Source organism: Salvelinus fontinalis, chromosome 10 (genome assembly GCF_029448725.1).
Source record: "Salvelinus fontinalis isolate EN_2023a chromosome 10, ASM2944872v1, whole genome shotgun sequence".
NCBI classification, from domain to species: domain Eukaryota; kingdom Metazoa; phylum Chordata; class Actinopteri; order Salmoniformes; family Salmonidae; genus Salvelinus; species Salvelinus fontinalis.
This window is the reverse complement of record NC_074674.1, coordinates 48,896,530-48,916,955: the sequence shown is the minus strand read 5'-3', so window position 1 is coordinate 48,916,955 and position 20,426 is coordinate 48,896,530. Positions and strand designations below refer to the sequence as shown.

Here is a 20,426-nt window from a genome sequence, read left to right as displayed (position 1 = left end):
AACATTGGCAGTAGAATGGGCCTTACTGAAGAGCTCAGTGACTTTCAACGTAGCACCATCATAGGATGCCACCTTTCCAACAAGTCAACTCGTCAAATGTCTGCCCTGCTAGAGCTTCCCCGTTCGACTGTAAGTGCTGTTATTGTAAAGTGGGAACGTCAAGAGGCAACAACGGGTTAGCGTTACTACCGGTAGTCCAGTAAATTAGGGTTATGGTTACCATACGACCTGTAGTATAGCAGGTTACGGTTACCATGGTTACTACATATAGTCTTGGGGTTAGGGTTACCATGGTTACGACATGTAGTCTAGCAGGTTATGTTACCATGGTTACCACCTATAGTCTTCGGGGTTATGGTGACCATGGTTACTACCTGTAGTCTTGGGGTTATGGTTACCATGGTCACTACCTGTAGTCTTGGGGGTTATTACAGTCATGTGTTCAACACCCCTTTTATAAACAACACATATTTAATACACACTCAACATTTAAACATTATTGTACGTTATCAAAGCAGTTTTTATTGTACACAGACTTAAACAAAATATATTTGGTACAGTAGTCATTTTACATTATATTTCCTCTTCGTTGCAAAGGACAACGAGGGCAATCAATCAAACAGAGCAGCAGTATAATATTCAAGTTTGGACAGTATACAGTAGACCGGTTTCTGAAGCAGACTATTGAACAGTTAGAAGGACTTGGGGAATAAAACCACAGAGGTTCTATTCAATTACTAGAGGGGCTATGTCATAAACCCTTCAAAGTTCCAGAACGTGGTGAAAACGGCAGCCATGTTGGTCAGGGAGAAATCCAAAATTGTGTAATTGTAATGAACGGCAGTAGAGGCATAATCTTAAATTATGCAGGAAAATAAAAAGTAAGGCATTGTGATATATCAGAAATTGTGTAATATACTTATTGTCAACCTAAAACAGTTTACAGATGTTATACCAATATGTAAAGAGACCTTCAATGTTTTAATTGTTGTTTTCTTGGAAATCTGTAAGTAGTATATGATACAATACTTGTCTAAATCCTATCACAAAATGGTGTCAGTTAGTGTATGGCTGTGGATTGACTTACAGTTAATGGAATAATTCCTATACAACTGGTTAGCTAGCGAGCTAACACATACAGTTAATGGAATCATTCATATACAACTGGTTAGCTAGCGAGCTAACACATACAGTTAATGGAATCATTCCTATACAACTGGTTAGCTAGCGAGCTAACACATACAGTTAATGGAATCATTCCTATACAACTGGTTAGCTAGCGAGCTAACACATACAGTTAATGGAATCATTCCTATCCAACTGGTTAGCTAGCGAGCTAACACATACAGTTAATGGAACCATTCCTATACAACTGGTTAGCTAGCGAGCTAACACATACAGTTAATGGAATCATTCCTATCCAACTGGTTAGCTAGCGAGCTAACAAATGCAGTGCATTCAGAAAGTATTCAGACCCCTTCCCTTTTTCCAATTTTATTTTACATTACAGCCCTATTCTAAAATGGATAAAATGCCCCATGACAAAACGAAAACAAGGTTTTTAGAAATGTTTGCTAATTCATTACAAATAAAAAACAGATATACGTTAATTACATAAGTATTCAGACCCTTTACTATGACACTCGAAATTTAGCTCAGATCCATCATCTTTCCATTGATCATCCTTGAGATGTTTCTACAACTTGATTGGAGTCCACCTGTGATAAATTCAATTGACATGATTTGGAAAGGCACACACCTGTCTATATAAGGTCCCACAGTTGACAGTGCATGTCAGAGCAAAAACCAAGCCTTGAGGTCGAAGGAATTGTCTGTAGAGCTCCGAGACAGGATTGTCTGGGGAAGGGTACCAAAACATTTCTGTAGCATTGAAGGTCCCCAAGAACACAGTGGCCTCCATCATTCTTAAATGGAAGAAGTTTGTAACCACCAACACTCTTCCTAGAGCTGGCCGTCTGGCCAAACTGAGCAATCGGGGGACAAGAGCCTTGATCAGGGAGGTGACCGAGAACCCGATGGTCACTCTGACAGAGCTCCAGAGTTCCTCTGTGGAGATGGCAGAACCTTCCAGAAGGACAACCATCTCTGCAGCACTCCACCAATCAACCCTTTATGGTAGAGTGGCCAGACGGAGTTGGAGTTTGCCAAAAGGCAGCTGAAGGACTAAAGAAACATGATTCTCTGGTCTGATGCAACCAAGATTGAACTCTTTGGCCTGAATGGCAAGTGTCATGTCTGGGGGAGACCTGGAACCATCCCTACGGTGAAGTATGATCTAGGCAGCGTCATGCTGCGGGGATGTTTTTCAGCAACAGGGACTGGGAGACAGTCAGGATGGAGGGAAAGATTAACGAAGAAAAGTACAGAGAGATTCTTGATGAAAACCTGCTCCAGAGCGCTCAGGACCTCAGACTAGGGTGAAGGTTCACCTTCCAACAGGACAACGACCCTAAGCACACAGCCAAGACAACACAGGAGTGGCTTCGGGACAAGTCTCTGAATGTCCTTGAGTGGCTCAGCCAGAGCCCGGACTTGAACCCGATCAAACATCTCTGGAGAGACCTGAAAATAGCTGCGCAGCGAAGTTCCCCATCCAACCTGACAGAGCTTGAGAGGATCTGCAGAGAAGAACAGAAGAAACTCCCCAAATACAGGTGTACCAGGTGTACCAAGCTTGTAGCATCATACCCAAGAAGCCTCAAGGCTGTAATCGCTGCCAAAGCTGCTTCAACAAAGTACTGAGTTAAATGGTCTGAATACTTATGTAAATGTATAAATGTGAAATGTACGTATTTTTTTTATATACATTTGTAAACATTCCTAAAAAACTGATTTTGCTTTGTCATTATGGGAGGGAAAAAGCAATTGAATCAACTTAAGAATAAGGCGACAAACGTAAAAATGTTTTGGGGAAAAAGTCAAGGGGTCTGAATACTTTTCCGAATACAGTGCAGACAAATTATTCAAATTCATTGCTTTACACAATAAAGTATAACAGCACTGGCAAACCATGGCTGATCAACTCCCTGACCAATATGGCGGACCTTTGATGCCATCACAAGAAGGTTCATGTCCATTCTAGCATTCTACTTCCTAGTTCTATGATAACGCTGTAACATGGATGATTGGATGGTAAAGCTGTGTAATATTCAACTGGCATTCATCATTCATTTTATCTATTGTAGGACTGATTGGTTTGATAGCTGATTACATAGACTGATAATGCATTATGAACACACACACACACACACACACACACACACACACACACACACACACACACACACACACACACACACACACACACACACACACACACACACACACACAGAGTAGTCTAGTGGAGAACGGTCAGTAGTAGTGGTAGTAGCAGAGTGGAGATAGAACCTCCAATACCAGGTGCTATAGGAGAGGGGGAGAAACAGTGTCATCCTAATCTGGTTCAGGTTATATTAATGTCTAGTCATTCTAATCTGGTTCAGGTTATATTAATGTCTTGTCATCCTAATCTGGTTCAGGTTATATTAATGTCTAGTCATTCTAATCTGGTTCAGGTTATATTAATGTCTTGTCATCCTAATCTGGTTCAGGTTATATTAATGTCTAGTCATCCTAATCTGGTTCAGGTTATATTAATGTCTAGTCATTCTAATCTGGTTCAGGTTATATTAATGTCTAGTCATTCTAATCTGGTTCAGGTTATATTAATGTCTAGTCATTCTAATCTGGTTCAGGTTATATTAATGTCTAGTCATTCTAATCTGGTTCAGGTTATATTCATGTCTAGTCATTCTAATCTGGTTCAGGTTATATTCATGTCTAGTCATTCTAATCTGGTTCAGGTTATATTCATGTCTAGTCATTCTAATCTGGTTCAGGTTATATTCATGTCTAGTCATTCTAATCTGGTTCAGGTTATATTCATGTCTAGTCATTCTAATCTGGTTCAGGTTATATTCATGTCTAGTCATTCTAATCTGGTTCAGGTTATATTCATGTCTAGTCATTCTAATCTGGTTCAGGTTATATTCATGTCTAGTCATTCTAATCTGGTTCAGGTTATATTAATGTCTAGTCATTCTAATCTGGTTCAGGTTATATTCATGTCTAGTCATTCTAATCTGGTTCAGGTTATATTCATGTCTAGTCATTCTAATCTGGTTCAGGTTATATTCATGTCTAGTCATTCTAATCTGGTTCAGGTTATATTCATGTCTAGTCATTCTAATCTGGTTCAGGTTATATTAATGTCTAGTCATTCTAATCTGGTTCAGGTTATATTCATGTCTAGTCATTCTAATCTGGTTCAGGTTATATTAATGTCTAGTCATTCTAATCTGGTTCAGGTTATATTCATGTCTAGTCATTCTAATCTGGTTCAGGTTATATTCATGTCTAGTCATTCTAATCTGGTTCAGGTTATATTCATGTCTAGTCATTCTAATCTGGTTCAGGTTATATTCATGTCTAGTCATTCTAATCTGGTTCAGGTTATATTCATGTCTAGTCATTCTAATCTGGTTCAGGTTATATTCATGTCTAGTCATTCTAATCTGGTTCAGGTTATATTCATGTCTAGTCATTCTAATCTGGTTCAGGTTATATTCATGTCTAGTCATTCTAATCTGGTTCAGGTTATATTCATGTCTAGTCATTCTAATCTGGTTCAGGTTATATTCATGTCTAGTCATTCTAATCTGGTTCAGGTTATATTAATGTCTAGTCATTCTAATCTGGTTCAGGTTATATTAATGTCTAGTCATTCTAATCTGGTTCATGTTTATTCATGTGGTTCATGTTTATTCATGCCTAGTCATTCTAATCTGGTTCATGTTTATTCATGTCTAGTCATTCTAATCTGGTTCATGTTTATTCATGTGGTTCATGTTTATTCATGCCTACTCACCATGTGATGTTTTCTCTGGAATAAAAGATAAACAAGAGACTTGATGTTAGACAATGTTGACGTCATAACAGTCTGTCACCCCCTGTCTGTCACTCTCTGTCTGTCACCCTCTGTCTGTCACCCTCTGTCTGTCTCCCTCTGTCTGTCTCCCTCTGTCTGTCTCCCTCTGTCTGTCTCCCTCTGTCTGTCTCCCTCTGTCTGTCTCCCTCTGTCTGTCTCCCTCTGTCTGTCTCCCTCTGTCTGTCTCCCTCTGTCTGTCTCCCTCTGTCTGTCACCCTCTGTCTGTCACCCTCTGTCTGTCACCCTCTGTCTGTCACCCTCTGTCTGTCACCCTCTGTCTGTCTCCCTCTGTCTGTCTCCCTCTGTCTGTCTCCCTCTGTCTGTCTCCCTCTGTCTGTCTCCCTCTGTCTGTCTCCCTCTGTCTGTCTCCCTCTGTCTGTCTCCCTCTGTCTGTCTCCCTCTGTCTGTCTCCCTCTGTCTGTCTCCCTCTGTCTGTCTCCCTCTGTCTGTCTCCCTCTGTCTGTCTCCCTCTGTCTGTCTCCCTCTCTCACACCGACACATAGGGTCTTGGTTTCAAGAGGTTAGGTCTGGGTTTGGGTCCTGTGATGCTGAAGGTGGTCTCCATGGTTACCCGTGATGGTGAAAGTAGTCTCCATTCCAGCGTGGATGTGGTCGGCGACGTGGCAGTGCAACAGCCATGTCCCAGGGTTCCCTGCAGTCATCTCGACCGTCTGAAACGTCCCCGGGAACAGGTCAAACACATCCGCACGGTGCACACTGTCCGTCTGACACACGCACACGCGCACACACACACGCGCACACACACACGCACACGCGCACACGCACACGCACACACACACACACACACACGCACACGCACACACACCAGGGGAGAGAGAGGGGAGGACTTGGTAACAGGTCAAACACATCCACACTGTCTGTCTGAGGATCATGTTAATACATAGATTTACTGTATTATCATATATATTTATACCATGGCATTGTTGAATACTCCTATCTGATTGGCTTGAAGGGCATTCTAGAATGTGCATTAATTCCCTATAACGCATGGTATATTTGCCAAGAGTGTTCAAAGCTGTCATCAAGGCAAAAGGGTGGCTACTTTGAAGAATCTAAAATATATGTTGATTTGTTTACCACTTTTTTGGTTACTACATGATTCCATATGTGTTATTTCATAGTTTTGATGTCTTCACTATTATTCTACAATGTAGAAAATAGTAAAAATAAAGAAGAACCCTGGAATGAGTAGATGTGTATCACAGCCGCAGACCACATGTAACCAAGCTAGCCCAGGACCTCCACATTCGGCTTCTTCACCTGCAGGACTGTCTGAGACCAGCCACCCGGACAGCTGATGAAACTGAGGAGTATTTCTGTCTGTTAAAAAGCCTTTTAAAAGCTGATTGGCTGGGCCTATGCCCTCCCAGTCCCACCCATGACTGCGCCCCTGCCCAGTCATGTGGTATCCATAGATTAGAGGCTAATTTATTTATTTTAATTGACTCATTTCCTTATTATGAACTTTAACTCAGTACACTCTTTGAAATTGTTGTATGTTCCGTTTATATTTTTGTTCAGTGTATATTTCAAAATTTGAGGTAGGCTACATGATCACACCGGTAATAGATCTGAGACTGAGGGTCAGTCTCAGTGGAGAGATAGCAGCAGACTGAGGGTCAGTCTCAGTGGAGAGAGAGCAGCAGACTGAGGGTCAGTCTCAGTGGAGAGAGAGCAGCAGACTGAGGGTCAGTCTCAGTGGAGGGAGAGCAGCAGACTGAGGGTCAGTCTCTGTGGAGGGAGAGCAGCAGACTGATGGTCAGTCTCAGTGGAGAGAGAGCAGCAGACTGAGGGTCAGTCTCTGTGGAGGGAGAGAGCAGACTGGTGGTCAGTCTCTGTGGAGGGAGAGAGCAGACTGATGGTCAGTCTCTGTGGAGGGAGAGCAGCAGACTGAGGGTCAGTCTCTGTGGAGGGAGAGCAGCAGACTGAGGGTCAGTCTCTGTGGAGGGAGAGAGCAGACTGAGGGTCAGTCTCTGTGGAGGGAGAGCAGCAGACTGAGGGTCAGTCTCTGTGGAGGGAGAGCAGCAGACTGATGGTCAGTCTCAGTGGAGAGAGAGAGCAGCAGACTGAGGGGCAGTCTCTGTGGAGGGAGAGCAGCAGACTGAGGGTCAGTCTCTGTGGAGGGAGAGAGCAGACTGAGGGTCCCTCTGCAGAGGGAGAGAGCAACAGACTGAGGGTCAGTCTCTGTGGAGGGAGAGCAGCAGACTGAGGGTCAGTCTCTGTGGAGGGAGAGAGCAGACTGGTGGTCAGTCTCTGTGGAGGGAGAGAGCAGACTGATGGTCAGTCTCTGTGGAGGGAGAGCAGCAGACTGAGGGTCAGTCTCTGTGGAGGGAGAGCAGCAGACTGAGGGTCAGTCTCTGTGGAGGGAGAGAGCAGACTGAGGGTCAGTCTCTGTGGAGGGAGAGCAGCAGACTGAGGGTCAGTCTCTGTGGAGGGAGAGCAGCAGACTGATGGTCAGTCTCAGTGGAGAGAGAGAGCAGCAGACTGAGGGGCAGTCTCTGTGGAGGGAGAGCAGCAGACTGAGGGTCAGTCTCTGTGGAGGGAGAGAGCAGACTGAGGGTCCCTCTGCAGAGGGAGAGAGCAACAGACTGAGGGTCAGTCTCTGTGGAGGGAGAGCAGCAGACTGAGGGTCAGTCTCAGTGGAGGGAGAGAGCAGCAGACTGAGGGTCAGTCTCAGTGGAGGGAGAGTGCAGCAGACTGAGGGTCTGTCTCAGCGGAGGGAGAGAGCAGCAGACTGAGGGTCCGTCTCTGCGGAGGGAGAGAGCAACAGACTGAGGGTCCGTCTCTGTGGAGGGAGAGCAGCAGACTGAGGGTCAGTCTCAGTGGAGGGAGAGAGCAGCAGACTGAGGGTCAGTCTCAGTGGAGGGAGAGAGCAGCAGACTGAGGGTCAGTCTCAGTGGAGGGAGAGTGCAGCAGACTGAGGGTCCGTCTCAGCGGAGGGAGAGAGCAGCAGACTGAGGGTCCGTCTCAGCGGAGGGAGAGAGCAGCAGACTGAGGGTCAGTCTCAGCAGAGGGAGAGAGCAGCAGACTGAGGGTCCGTCTCAGCGGAGGGAGAGAGCAGCAGACTGAGGGTCCGTCTCAGCGGAGGGAGAGAGCAGCAGACTGAGGGTCAGTCTCAGCGGAGGGAGAGAGCAGCAGACTGAGGGTCAGTCTCAGCAGAGGGAGAGCAACAGACTGAGGGTCCGTCTCAGCAGAGGGAGAGAGCAACAGACTGAGGGTCAGTCTCAGCAGAGGGAGAGCAACAGACTGAGGGTCAGTCTCAGCAGAGGGAGAGAGCAACAGACTGAGGGTCCGTCTCAGCAGAGGGAGAGAGCAACAGACTGAGGGTCAGTCTCAGCAGAGGGAGAGAGCAACAGACTGAGGGTCAGTCTCAGCAGAGGGAGAGAGCAACAGACTGAGGGTCAGTCTCTGTGGAGGGAGAGAGCAACAGACTGAGGGTCAGTCTCAGCAGAGGGAGAGCAACAGACTGAGGGTCAGTCTCAGCAGAGGGAGAGAGCAACAGACTGAGGGTCAGTCTCTGTGGAGGGAGAGAGCAACAGACTGAGGGTCAGTCTCTGTGGAGGGAGAGAGCAACAGACTGAGGGTCAGTCTCTCAACAGCCCTCTCAGCTCTCCCTTTCCTCCACCGACCAAAAAGACACACCGTCTTCCAGCTGATGGTGAATCGCCAGCCGCACAGCATTATTTCTGACCTCATGCACAAATTCATCTTGTTACTCCTATGAACCGAGAATGTGAAATATTCCTCGATATTAAAAAAAATACCCAAGCAGCTAATAATAACAACAACAACAAACAAGCCCACAGATACACTTTCCTACTCATTACTGTTGCAGTGCTTGTTGTAGCGCTGAGTGGAATTAGGAAGTGTTTATAAAAGGTGTTGAATACAAAGTGTTGACAGTGTAAGAACTTAAACTAACTCATAAAAACAGTATCAACTTTGCTGTATTCATTGACCGTCTCTCTCTCGTCGTGGTTTTAGACGTTTTGAAATCTCACAGTATCAACTTTTGCTGTAGCTTTTATGACTGCAGACACGGTCATCTGAGCCATCCGATTGGCCAGCGGAGGCCGATAGTGCACTTGATTTGGGCCCACCAGCAGAGTTTGTACCTTCAGACACATGAAATGGTTCAAAATGGCAACAGTTGGCCTACTACCCGGCGCGCAGGGCCGTTGAATCTGGTGCATCTACCCGCCAACAGCCCGAGACAAATAAAAAAAATAGGAACACAAGGCTTTATAGTTGTTTTTTTAACAGAAATGTTTGGCGATCGACTAGTAATGCCTTGGAGATCGTCGACCGGTTGGTGACTCTAGAAAGCTCTAGAAAGTTGAGTGAAGGTCAATCTCATGCTTCTTCTGTTCTTTTGCTCCTGGAGGAGCTTTGAGGGAACATTGCTCACCAGACATGTCACCCATTGAGCATGTTTGGAATGCTCTGGATCGACGTGTACAACAGCGTGTTCGAGTTCCCACCAAAATATCCAGCAACTTTGGACAGCCATTGAAGAGGAGTGGGACAACATTCCACAGGCCACACGCAGCAGCACAGGCCACACGCAACAGCACAGGCCACACGCAGCAGCACAGGCCACACGCAACAGCACAGGCCACACGCAGCAGCACAGGCCACACGCAGCAGCACAGGCCACACGCAGCAGCACAGGCCACACGCAGCAGCACAGGCCACACGCAGCAGCACAGGCCACACGCAGCAGCACAGGCCACACGCAGCAGCACAGGCCACACGCAACAGCCTGATCAACTCTATGCGAAGGAGATGTGAATCAACAGATTCATATCTGTATTCCCGCTCATGTGAAATCCATAGATTAGGGCCTTGTGTTTATATTTGTGTTCAGTGTACAGTATATATACGTATGATATCTGTTTATCACAAGCCATTTGGTTGAAATATTGCCTTTCAGTATCTTTATAAAAGTGAGGAGGGAACAGAATTAAGGCAATGTACTGGGAAACTGACTCCAGTGATAATGATTATGATGAATAATAAGAAGAAGAAGAAAGATGAGGGGAACAATAATAATAAGACAACGAACAAGGAGAGGAAGAAGAAGAGGAAGAGGAAGAAGAAAAGGAGAAGAAGAAGCAGAAGCAGAGGAGGGAGAAGAAGAAGAAAAGGAGAAGAAGAAGGAGAAGAAGAAGAGAGGGAGGTTTGTCTTACTTTATAAGTGAACGTCTCAGCATGGAAGTGGACGGTGTGTATGTCGACCTCGTTGCCCATCCCCAGTAGATACCAGTCCACTGTCTGGCCATTAGACATGGTTAGACCATGTAGGTTTCCATACAGCTTACCATTTATACCTACACACACACACACACACACACACACACACACACACACACACACACACACACACACACACACACACACACACACACACACACACACACACACACACACACACACACACACACACACACAATAATACTCCTTTATACCATTGCAGTCAACATGATCTCTCTCTCAGCCTCTGTGTGTATATTAATATGTTACAGGTGTCAGTACTACATTAGTCAACATCTCTCAGCCTCTGTCTTTGTTGGTTCCCAATAACACTATGTATCTTTCCTCCTGAAGTGTGCACTCTCTCGCTACTCTCCACAAATCTAGAAGCATTGGAATAGTGTAGGAATGGGCTAAGTATCCAAATACTGTAATTTCCTTTCAAATCCATGAAGGGAAGTGCACATTTAGGGAGGAAGGAGAGATTATTGGGACTCACTCTCTTCTCTATAAGCCTGGCTTTTCTTCTCCCTCCTGCTCCCCCTCCGCTCCTCACCTCCTCCTCCTCTCTCTAACTCTCTTCTTCCTCCCTCTCCCCCTCCTCCTCTCCCTCCCTCCCTCCCTCTTCTCCTCCTCCCTCCCCTCCCTCCCTCTCCCCCTCTCCCTCCCTCCTACACCTTCCTCTCTCTCCCTCTCCTCCTCCTCCTCTCCCTCCCTCCCTCTCCCCCTCCTCTCCTCCTTCTCCTCTCCCTACCTCTCCTCTCCATCCCTCTCCTTACATCCTCTCCCACTCCTCCTCCTCCTGTCCCTCCCCCTCCCTCCTACACTTGCCTCTCTCTCCCTCCCCTCCTCTCTCTCCTCACCGTGCATCTTGTTGCTCTCTATAAAGTTGTCGTCCATGGTGAAGTTACTGGGGTCAGCGTGGAGGTAAGTTCTGATGTTGTCGTCCAGGTACCATGACTCATTCTCATCAAACACCATGAAGAGCAGAGCAAACTCCCTCTCCACGTCCTTCCTCTTCCTCGTTCCCCCCTCAGCTCCACGCTGCAGTACTCCCTGTCTGCAGACCACTAGGGGGCCCAAGAGACCACTGAACACGTCCTGAAGGACAGATAGAGAGACTTACTGGATACAGGTAGACACACACATTCTCAGGAGTTCTATAGGTAAACACACACACACACACCTTGACGAAGTCAACAGTAGAGTAGTACGCGTAGGAGATACAGTTAGGATCAGAGACTCCTGGCCCAGAGCTCTCTGGCACCTCCCACCTGAACTCTGTCATATAACCTGGGGATGTGAGAATAGAGGAGAGGAGAGAGATGGAGAGGGGGGATGAGAGAGGAGGTGAGGGGAGGAGTGGACAGGGGAGAGGAGGAGAGGAGGAGAGGGTAGAGAGGGATAGAGGGGAGGGGGAGGAGAGGAGAGAGAGGGGAGAGGGAGAGGAAGAGGATAGAGATGGAGAGGAGGGATGAGAGGGGAGGAGTGGACAGGGGAGAGGGGGAGAGGAAGAGGAAGAGGAGAGGAGAGATGGAGAGGGGGGATGAGAGAGGAGGAGAGGGGAGGAGTGAACAGGGGAGAGGAGGAGAGGGGGAGAGGAGGAGAAGAGGAGAGAGGAGAGATGGAGAGGGGGGATGAGAGAGGAGGAAGTAAACAGGGGAGAGGAGGAGAGGGGGATAGAGAGAGGGGAGGGGAAGAGGAGAGGAGAGAGATGGAGAGGGGGGATGAGAGAGGAGGAGAGGGGAGGAGTGGACAGGGGAGAGGAGAGGAGAGAGATGGAGAGGGGGGATGAGAGAGGAGGAGAGGGGAGGAGTGGACAGGGGAGAGGAGGAGATGATGAGAGGGGAGAGGAGGAGGGGGGAGAGGAGGAGGGGGGAGAGGGGGTAGAGGGAGGGGGGAGAGGAGGTAGACGGGGAGAGGGGAGGAGAGAGGAGGAGTGAACAGGGGAGAGGAGAAGATGATGAGAGGGGAGAGGAGGAGAGGGTGAGAGGAGAGGGGGATAGAGGGAGAGAAGGAGAAGGGGAGACAAGGAGAGGGGGATAGAGGGAGAGGGGAGGGGGGAGAGGAGGAGAATAGGGGAGAGGAGGAAAGGAGAGGGGGAGGGAAAAAGGAAAGAAGGAGAGGAGGTAGAGGGGGAGAGGGGAGGAGTGGACAGGGGAGAGGAGGAGAAGAGGAGAGGAGAAAAGAGGAGAGGAGATGGGGAGGAGGAGACGAGGAGAGAGGATGATAGAAGAGGAGAGAGGAGAGGAGGAAAGGAGAGAGGATGATAGAAGAGGAGAGAGGAGAGGAGGAAAGGAGAGAGGATGATAGAAGTGGAGAGAGGAGATAAAAGGGGAGGAGCAGTCACACACACACTAACATGGACCGTTGTTGGTTGGACAGGTGTGTCTGTGATGTCCACTCTGTGTGTTTGTATAGAGTACAGCCCGGGCAGTGTGTTTGTGTGTGTGTTTTACCTGGCTGGACAGGTGTGTGTGTGTCGGTAGTGACCACTCCGTGAGCGTGTATAGAGTACGGACGGCTGGCTCTGTTCTTAAAGGTGATCAGAACCTCCTCTCCCACCTCCACCCTGATTATAGGACCTGTAGGAACGACACACAAACACACACAGTAACCGTATCAATCCCAGCTAGCGCATAAACGTTCTGAGAACCATCTGTTTCTTAAAGCTTGGTGAGAGCATGGTTGTCCTACTATTATTTTGCCTACAATCTTTCCACAACTTTCTGGGAATAGTGCAGGATAGTTTCCTGGCTTTGGAACATTCTCAGCACATTTAACCTGATGAGGACAGAGGGCGCTGTTTTCACTTTGGGGGAAAATCGTGCCCAATTTAAACGGCCTCGTACTCAATTCTTGCTCGTACAATATGCATATTATTATTACTATTGGATAGAAAACACTCTAGTTTCTAAAACCGTTTGAATTTTGTCTGTGGGTAAAACAGAACTCATTTGGCAGCACACTTTCTGACCAGGAAGTGGAAAGTCTGAAATCGATGTTCTGTTCAAGGACCTGCCTATAAATGGGCATGATACGTATGACTATACGTGCACGTCATACACCTTCCCCTAGATGTCAAGAGGAAGTGAGAGAAGAAATGAGTTGATTATCTCGGTCTGAGATGGAAAGAAACCTCTTGGAACGACGTGTCCTTCATTTTCTGTTTTCTGCGCATGGAGGGACCTGTTATTGCCTTCTGAAAAACTGTCGTTATAGGCGAATACTATCTCCGGCTTTGATTTTATTTGATACATGACGACGATACATGTCACAATATCATCGTAAAGTATGTTTTTTCAATATAGTTTTATTAGATTATTGAATTTTTTTCGGGACGTTAGGCGTGTTGCTTTGTCTGCATATGTTCAGGAAGGATAGCTTCGCGCCACTTGGCCAGTGTGCTTGCTAATTCAAGAGGGAAAAAGAACGTTCTAATACCAAATAAAGACGGTTCTGGACAAAGGACCCCTTGTACAACATTCTGATGGAAGATCGCCAAAAGTAGGAACCATTTTGTGATGCTATTACATATATCTGTCGAACTGTGTACTAGTAGCTTTGCGCTCAGGTTTTGGGCATTCCCTTACCATAACTAAGTCTTATGTCGTAATGAAGGTATTTTTAGAATTCTAACACTGCGATTGCATTAAGAACTAATGGATCTATCGTTTCCTATACAACATGTATTTTTTTGTAATGTTTATGAATAGCTATTTGGTCAGAATAGGTGAGAGTCTAATAGAAATATCCGCACATTCTGGGAAAAAGATGCTACGTTAGCACATTGTATAACCACTGATTTCAGCTCTAAATATGCACATTTTCGAACAAAGCATAAGTGTATGTATAACCTGATGTTATAGGACTGTCATCTGATGAAGGTTTATGAAGGTTAGTGAAATTTAATATCTTTTGCTGGTTTATTCACTAACGCTAACGTGCCTATTGCTATCGCTAACGTGCCTTGATGAATGAATGCGGTAGTGTGGTAGGCTATTGTAGTAAGCTAATATAATGCTATATTGTGTTTTCGCTGTAAAACACTTAAATAATCGGAAATATTGGCTGGATTCACAAGATGTTTGTCTTTAATTTGCTGTACACCATCGATTTTTCAGAAATGTTTTATGATGAGTATTTAGTTATTCCACGTTGGTCTCTATAATTACTCTGGCTGCTTTGGTGCTATTTTTGACGGTAGCTGTGATGGTAGCTGCAATGTAAAACTGATTTATACCTCAAATATGCACATTTTTCGAACAAAACATCGATTTATTGTGTAACATGTTATAGGACTGTCATCTGATGAAGTTGTTTCTAGGTTAGTTTGTCTTTTTTTTGTATTTGGTGGTGAGCTAACATAAATATACGTGGTGTTTTCGCTGTAAAACATTTTAAAAATCGGACATGTTGGCTGGATTCACAAGATGTGTATCTTTCATTTGCTGTATTGGACTTGTTAATGTGTGAAAGTTAAATATTTCAACAACAAAAAAAATTGAATTTCGCGCTCTGGCTTTTCAGTGGAATGTGGGAGGAGTTCCGCTAGCGGCACCCCAGAGTCAGACAGGAACTAGACAAAAAAAACTGCGTGGCAGTTTAGAGGGAACCTTGCACTAAAAGCGTATAGTGTATTCAGTATCACATAGAGACGTATAGTATATTCAGTATAGCATAGAGGTTAGCAAAATGCCTATATTTATTTTCACCCCCCTTCAATCCACCGGAAGCCGTCATATGGTGTATTGTTTGGGAGCGCGGATCCCAGACCCGCCCTCTCCGTGGCCAATTATGTGTGAAAAATCTCCCTGACCTAGAAATCCCTCGGACATCATGAAAATAAACCCAGGTGTTCGCCTTCAAGGAAGCTTTTCAAAAACCTCCAAATAACCTATAATGTCCGTTCTCAGAGCGTAAACAAAACCTCCCAGGAAAACTGGGAGGATCCAGAGAAAAAACGTTCCCAGAAAAGGAAAAATGTTCAGTTTGTTTCTCAGAACGTTTTTAAAAAACGTTCAGTTTAAAACTACCAACGTGAAAAACAAAAACATACGTTCCCACAACTTCCAAGGAACCAAATGTGCTAGCTGGGATTTGATCAGCTGCCAGAATTGCATGGTTCATTTGTTCAGTGACTGATTTAAAGAGACAGTGTGCGTCTCACTAATCCCACCTTGTTCTCCGCTATTTCCCTTCATGGATTTGAAAGGAAATGACTGGTATATAGAAACTCACTGTAGCCCATGTCTACACCAATCCAATGCTTTTACATTTGTTGGAAGTAGTGAACAAGTGCAAACATCAGGAGGAAGGACATATTATTGGGACCGCTCCCTTACCCAGAATGCCGAGGTGCAGTTGTTCCGGCTGCAGTTCCGTCTGTGTCCTGAAGGTGTCGTCAGTGTACTGTATATACACTGCCTTCTTATAGCGTGGACCAATACGATTCTCTCCCCTGCCCACGAATACACTGCCTGGACTGGGACACACACACACAAAATTATGAATGAATGAATGAATCACACACACACACACACACACACACACACACACACACACACACACACACACACACACACAATAACATCTGCTAAATCATGTTTATGTGACCAATAAAATGCGATTGGATTTGACACACAGAAACATCCTCCTCCTTCTCTCTCTCTCTACCTGTCCTCCTCTGTAGCGTGATGTTTCTCTAGTTCCCAGACCCGGTTAGGTGAGTAGTCCCACTCCACCTCCTCTGCGCTGATGTAGTAGCGAACCACGGACGAGGCAGGGGAGTGTGTGTGTTTCACGTTGCTCTCGGAGCAGGGCTTCACAGAGTACTGCTGTCTCATCCCTCCATTATAGTGGTCAGTCACTCTGCAGCTCACCTCAAATACACCTAGAGACACAGGGGTTAGAGGTCAAGGTTAGGGGTCAGGGGTCATTAATAATGTCCATGTAGACAAACAGTGTTCCCCCGTCAGAAGCATCAGAGTCTAAATCTGAAACATGAAGTCATTTCTGAATATACATGTCTTCCTCAGTTATCCTGCTGGTGTTATACACCTCCCTGTTAATCTAGTGATCCTGCTGGTGTTATACACCTCCCTGTTAATCTAGTGATCCTGCTGGTGTTATATACCTCCCTGTTAATCTAGTGGTAGTGATCCTGCTGGTGTTATACACCTCCCTGTTAATCTAGTGATCCTGCTGGTGTTATACACCTCCCTGTTAATCTAGTGATCCTGCTGGTGTTATACACCTCCCTGTTAATCTAGTGATCCTGCTGGTGTTATACACCTCCCTGTTAATCTAGTGATCCTGCTGGTGGTATACACCTCCCTGTTAATCTAGTGATCCTGCTGGTGGTATACACCTCCCTGTTAATCTAGTGATCCTGGTGGTGGTATACACCTCCCTGTTAATCTAGTGATCCTGCTGGTGTTATACACCTCCCTGTTAATCTAGTGATCCTGCTGGTGTTATACACCTCCCTGTTAATCTAGTGATCCTGCTGGTGTTATACACCTCCCTGTTAATCTAGTGATCCTGCTGGTGTTATACACCTCCCTGTTAATCTAGTGATCCTGCTGGTGTTATACACCTCCCTGTTAATCTAGTGATCCTGCTGGTGTTATACACCTCCCTGTTAATCTAGTGATCCTGCTGGTGTTATACACCTCCCTGTTAATCTAGTGATCCTGCTGGTGTTATACACCTCCCTGTTAATCTAGTGATCCTGCTGGTGTTATACACCTCCCTGTTAATCTAGTGATCCTGCTGGTGTTATACACCTCCCTGTTAATCTAGTGGTAGTGATCCTGCTGGTGTTTCTGGGGTTTATTATGGATCCCCGTTAGTTCCTGCCAAGGCAGCAGCTACTCTTCCTGGGGTTTATTATGGATCCCCATTAGTTCCTGCCAAGGCAGCAGCTACTCTTCCTGGGGTTTATTATGGATCCCCATTAGTTCCTGCCAAGGCAGCAGCTACTCTTCCTGGGGTTTATTATGGATCCCCATTAGTTCCTGCCAAGGCAGCGGCTCCTCTTCCTGGGGTTTATTATGGATCCCCATTAGTTCCTGCCAAGGCAGCAGCTACTATTCCTGGGGTTTATTATGGATCCCCATGCAGTCATTTCAGTCGCTGTATTAGCTGATGTGTATAGTGTTGAGTCTTCCACATGGTTTACTCAAACATGTCATGTCGATAGTAAAGATGGAAGATTTGTGCTTGTTGAATGTATCACTTTGGTTTACGTTCAAATCTCCAATTTAGACGTTCCTACTTCCTTTGGTCAAGTGTTCTTAAGGTAAGAGGTCACAGGAAGTGGGCTGTGAGGTCACGTCAGTGAGGTCATCCATTAAAATCAACAGGAACTCTCTGGTGACAGCCAACAGTCTGGCGTGGACACCGCCCTGTGTGTGTACGTACCAGGTGTGTGTGTACGTACCAGGTGTGTGTGTGCGTACCAGGTGTGTGTGTATGTACCAGGTGTGTGTGTACGTACCAGGTGTGTGTGTGCACGTACCAGGTGTGTGTGTGCACGTACCAGGTGTGTGTGTGCACGTACCAGGTGTGTGTGTGCGTACCAGTTGTGTGTGTGCGTACCAGGTGTGTGTGTACGTACCAGGTGTGTGTACGTACCAGGTGTGTGTACATACCAGGTGTGTGTACATACCAGGTGTGTGTGTGTACGTACCAGGTGTGTGTGTACGTACCAGGTGTGTGTGTACGTACCAGGTGTGTGTGTACGTACCAGGTGTGTGTGTACGTACCAGGTGTGTGTGTGCGTACCAGGTGTTTGTGCTTACCAGGTGTGTGTGTGCGTACCAGGTGTGTGTGTATGTACCAGGTGTGTGTGTATGTACCAGGGGTGTGTGTACGTACCAGGTGTGTGTGTACGTACCAGGTGTGTGTGTGCACGTACCAGGTGTGTGTGTGCACGTACCAGGTGTGTGTGTGCACGTACCAGGTGTGTGTGTGCGTACCAGTTGTGTGTGTGCGTACCAGGTGTGTGTGTACGTACCAGGTGTGTGTGTACGTACCAGGTGTGTGTACATACCAGGTGTGTGTGTGTGTACCAGGTGTGTGTGTACGTACCAGGTGTGTTTGTGCTTACCAGGTGTGTGTGTGCGTACCAGGTGTGTGTGTGCGTACCAGGTGTGTGTGTATGTACCAGGTGTGTGTGTATGTACCAGGTGTGTGTGTACGTACCAGGTGTGTGTGTGCACGTACCAGGTGTGTGTGTGCGTACCAGGTGTGTGTGTGCGTACCAGGTGTGTGTGTGCGTACCAGGTGTGTGTGTACGTACCAGGTGTGTGTGTGTACGTACCAGGTGTGTGTACATACCAGGTGTGTGTGTGTACGTACCAGGTGTGTGTGTACGTACCAGGTGTGTGTGTACGTACCAGGTGTGTGTGTACGTACCAGGTGTGTGTGTGTACGTACCAGGTGTGTGTGTACGTACCAGGTGTGTGTGTGTGTACGTACCAGGTGTGTGTGTACGTACCAGGTGTGTGTGTACGTACCAGGTGTGTGTGTACGTACCAGGTGTGTGTGTACGTACCAGGTGTGTGTGTACGTACCAGGTGTGTGTGGCAGCATGCTGACAGCAGCGGTGGTGTGGGGGAACAGGCTGAGTGTATCCCTGGTAGTACCGTGTCTCTGGAAGGTGTTCCCCTCCCAGTACACCCCATGGATATCCACCTCCGTACCCAGACCAAAGGTGTACCAAAATACCCTGTCCCCGGAACACATGTCCAGGCCTGGAAGGTTCCCGTACATGAAGCCGTTCACCGCTGAGAGAGAAGGAGAGATGATATCAACAACTACCATGAGATAGGAGAGAGGAGAGAAGGGAGGAGAGAAGGGAGGAGAGATAGGAGAGAGGAGAGAAGGGATGAGAGAGGGAAGAGAGGAGAGAGAGGAGAGAAGGGAGGAGAGAGAGGAGGGGAGAGGAGAGGAGGTGAGAGGAGAGGAGGGAAGGGAGGAGAGAGAGGAGGGGAGAGGAGAGAGAGGAGGGGAGAGGAGGTGAGAGAGGAGAGAGAGGAGAGAGGAGAGAGATAGGAGAAAGAGGAGAGAGAGGAGAGAGAGGAGAGATAGGAGAAGGGAGGAGGGATAGGAGAGAAGGGAGGAGAGAAGGGAGTAGAGAGAGGGGAGAGAGGAGGGAAAGGGATAGAGGAGAGAAGGGAGGAGAGATAGGAGAGAGGAGGGGAGAGGAGAGATAGGAGAGGAGGGAAGAGAGGAGAGAGGAGAGAGGAGAGGAGGTGAGAGAGGAGAGGGAGGAGAAGGGAGGAGAGAGGAGGGAAGGGAGGGGAGAGGAGAGGAGGTGAGAGAGGAGAGAGGAGAAGGGAGGAGATAGGAGAGCGAGGAGAAGGGAGGAGAGAGGAGAGGAGGGAAGGGAGGAGAGATAGGAGGGAAGGAGAGGTGAGAGAGGAGAGAGAGGAGAAGGGAGGAGAGGAGAGCGAGGAGAGGAGTTGAGAGAGGAGAGAGAGGAGAGAGAGGAGAGGAGAGGAGAGAGAGGATATGAGAGGAGAGAAGAGAGGAGAGGAGGTGAGAGAGGAGAGATAGGAGAGAGAGAAGAGGAGAGAGGAGAAGGGAGGAGAGAGGAGAGCGAGGAGTAGAGAGGAGAGCGAGGAGAGGAGGGGAGAGAGAGGAGAGGAGGGGAGAGAGAGGAGAGGACGGGTGAGAGGAGAAAGGAGGAGAGAGGAGAGAACGGGAGAAAGAGGAGGGGAGAGAAGAGAGAAAGGGAGATGAGAGACAAGAGAGAGAGGAGCGGAGAGAGGAGAGGAATATCAACAACTACACTCAGAGGAAATATAGAAAGTAGTAAAAAGCTGACGGCAATGATAATAAAATAGATGAACAGGTGCTAACTAATGGAAAAGACAGTTCTGCACTATAAGTATACAGGTCCTACAACTTGATGGGTAAAGTGTAGAAGCGGACCGGTGTGTGTATCATACCGTGCATATTGTTGCTCTCCTGAAAGTCTTCGTTCTCTGGGTCTGACTGGTCTGATCCATAGGTCTCTATGTTCCTCTGAAGGTACCAGCTCAGGTTCTCATCCATCACAGAGAACAGCAGGAACAACTCCCTGTCTACCTCCCTCTGCACCACACACACACACACACACACACACACACACACACACACACACACACACACACAC

At 47.0% G+C, this 20,426-nt stretch overlaps 1 protein-coding gene across 1 annotated transcript in view; it reads right to left on the bottom strand.

Annotated features, from left to right (window-relative positions):
• Nucleotides 1-494: 494 nt before the first annotated feature.
• Nucleotides 495-20,426, bottom strand: part of LOC129864234 (ferroxidase HEPHL1-like) — a 101,095-nt gene continuing 81,163 nt past the window's right edge. The window contains exons 10-20 of the mRNA XM_055936941.1: nt 20,221-20,365; nt 18,841-19,053; nt 15,938-16,154; nt 15,607-15,746; nt 12,721-12,846; nt 11,448-11,554; nt 11,125-11,362; nt 10,199-10,338; nt 5,559-5,712; nt 4,928-4,942; nt 495-3,423 (exon numbers count right to left, since the gene is read on the bottom strand). Coding sequence (XP_055792916.1) covers nt 3,359-3,423; nt 4,928-4,942; nt 5,559-5,712; nt 10,199-10,338; nt 11,125-11,362; nt 11,448-11,554; nt 12,721-12,846; nt 15,607-15,746; nt 15,938-16,154; nt 18,841-19,053; nt 20,221-20,365 — 1,560 coding nt within the window. The 3' untranslated portion in view covers nt 495-3,358. The remainder of the gene's footprint in view (nt 3,424-4,927; nt 4,943-5,558; nt 5,713-10,198; nt 10,339-11,124; nt 11,363-11,447; nt 11,555-12,720; nt 12,847-15,606; nt 15,747-15,937; nt 16,155-18,840; nt 19,054-20,220; nt 20,366-20,426) is intronic.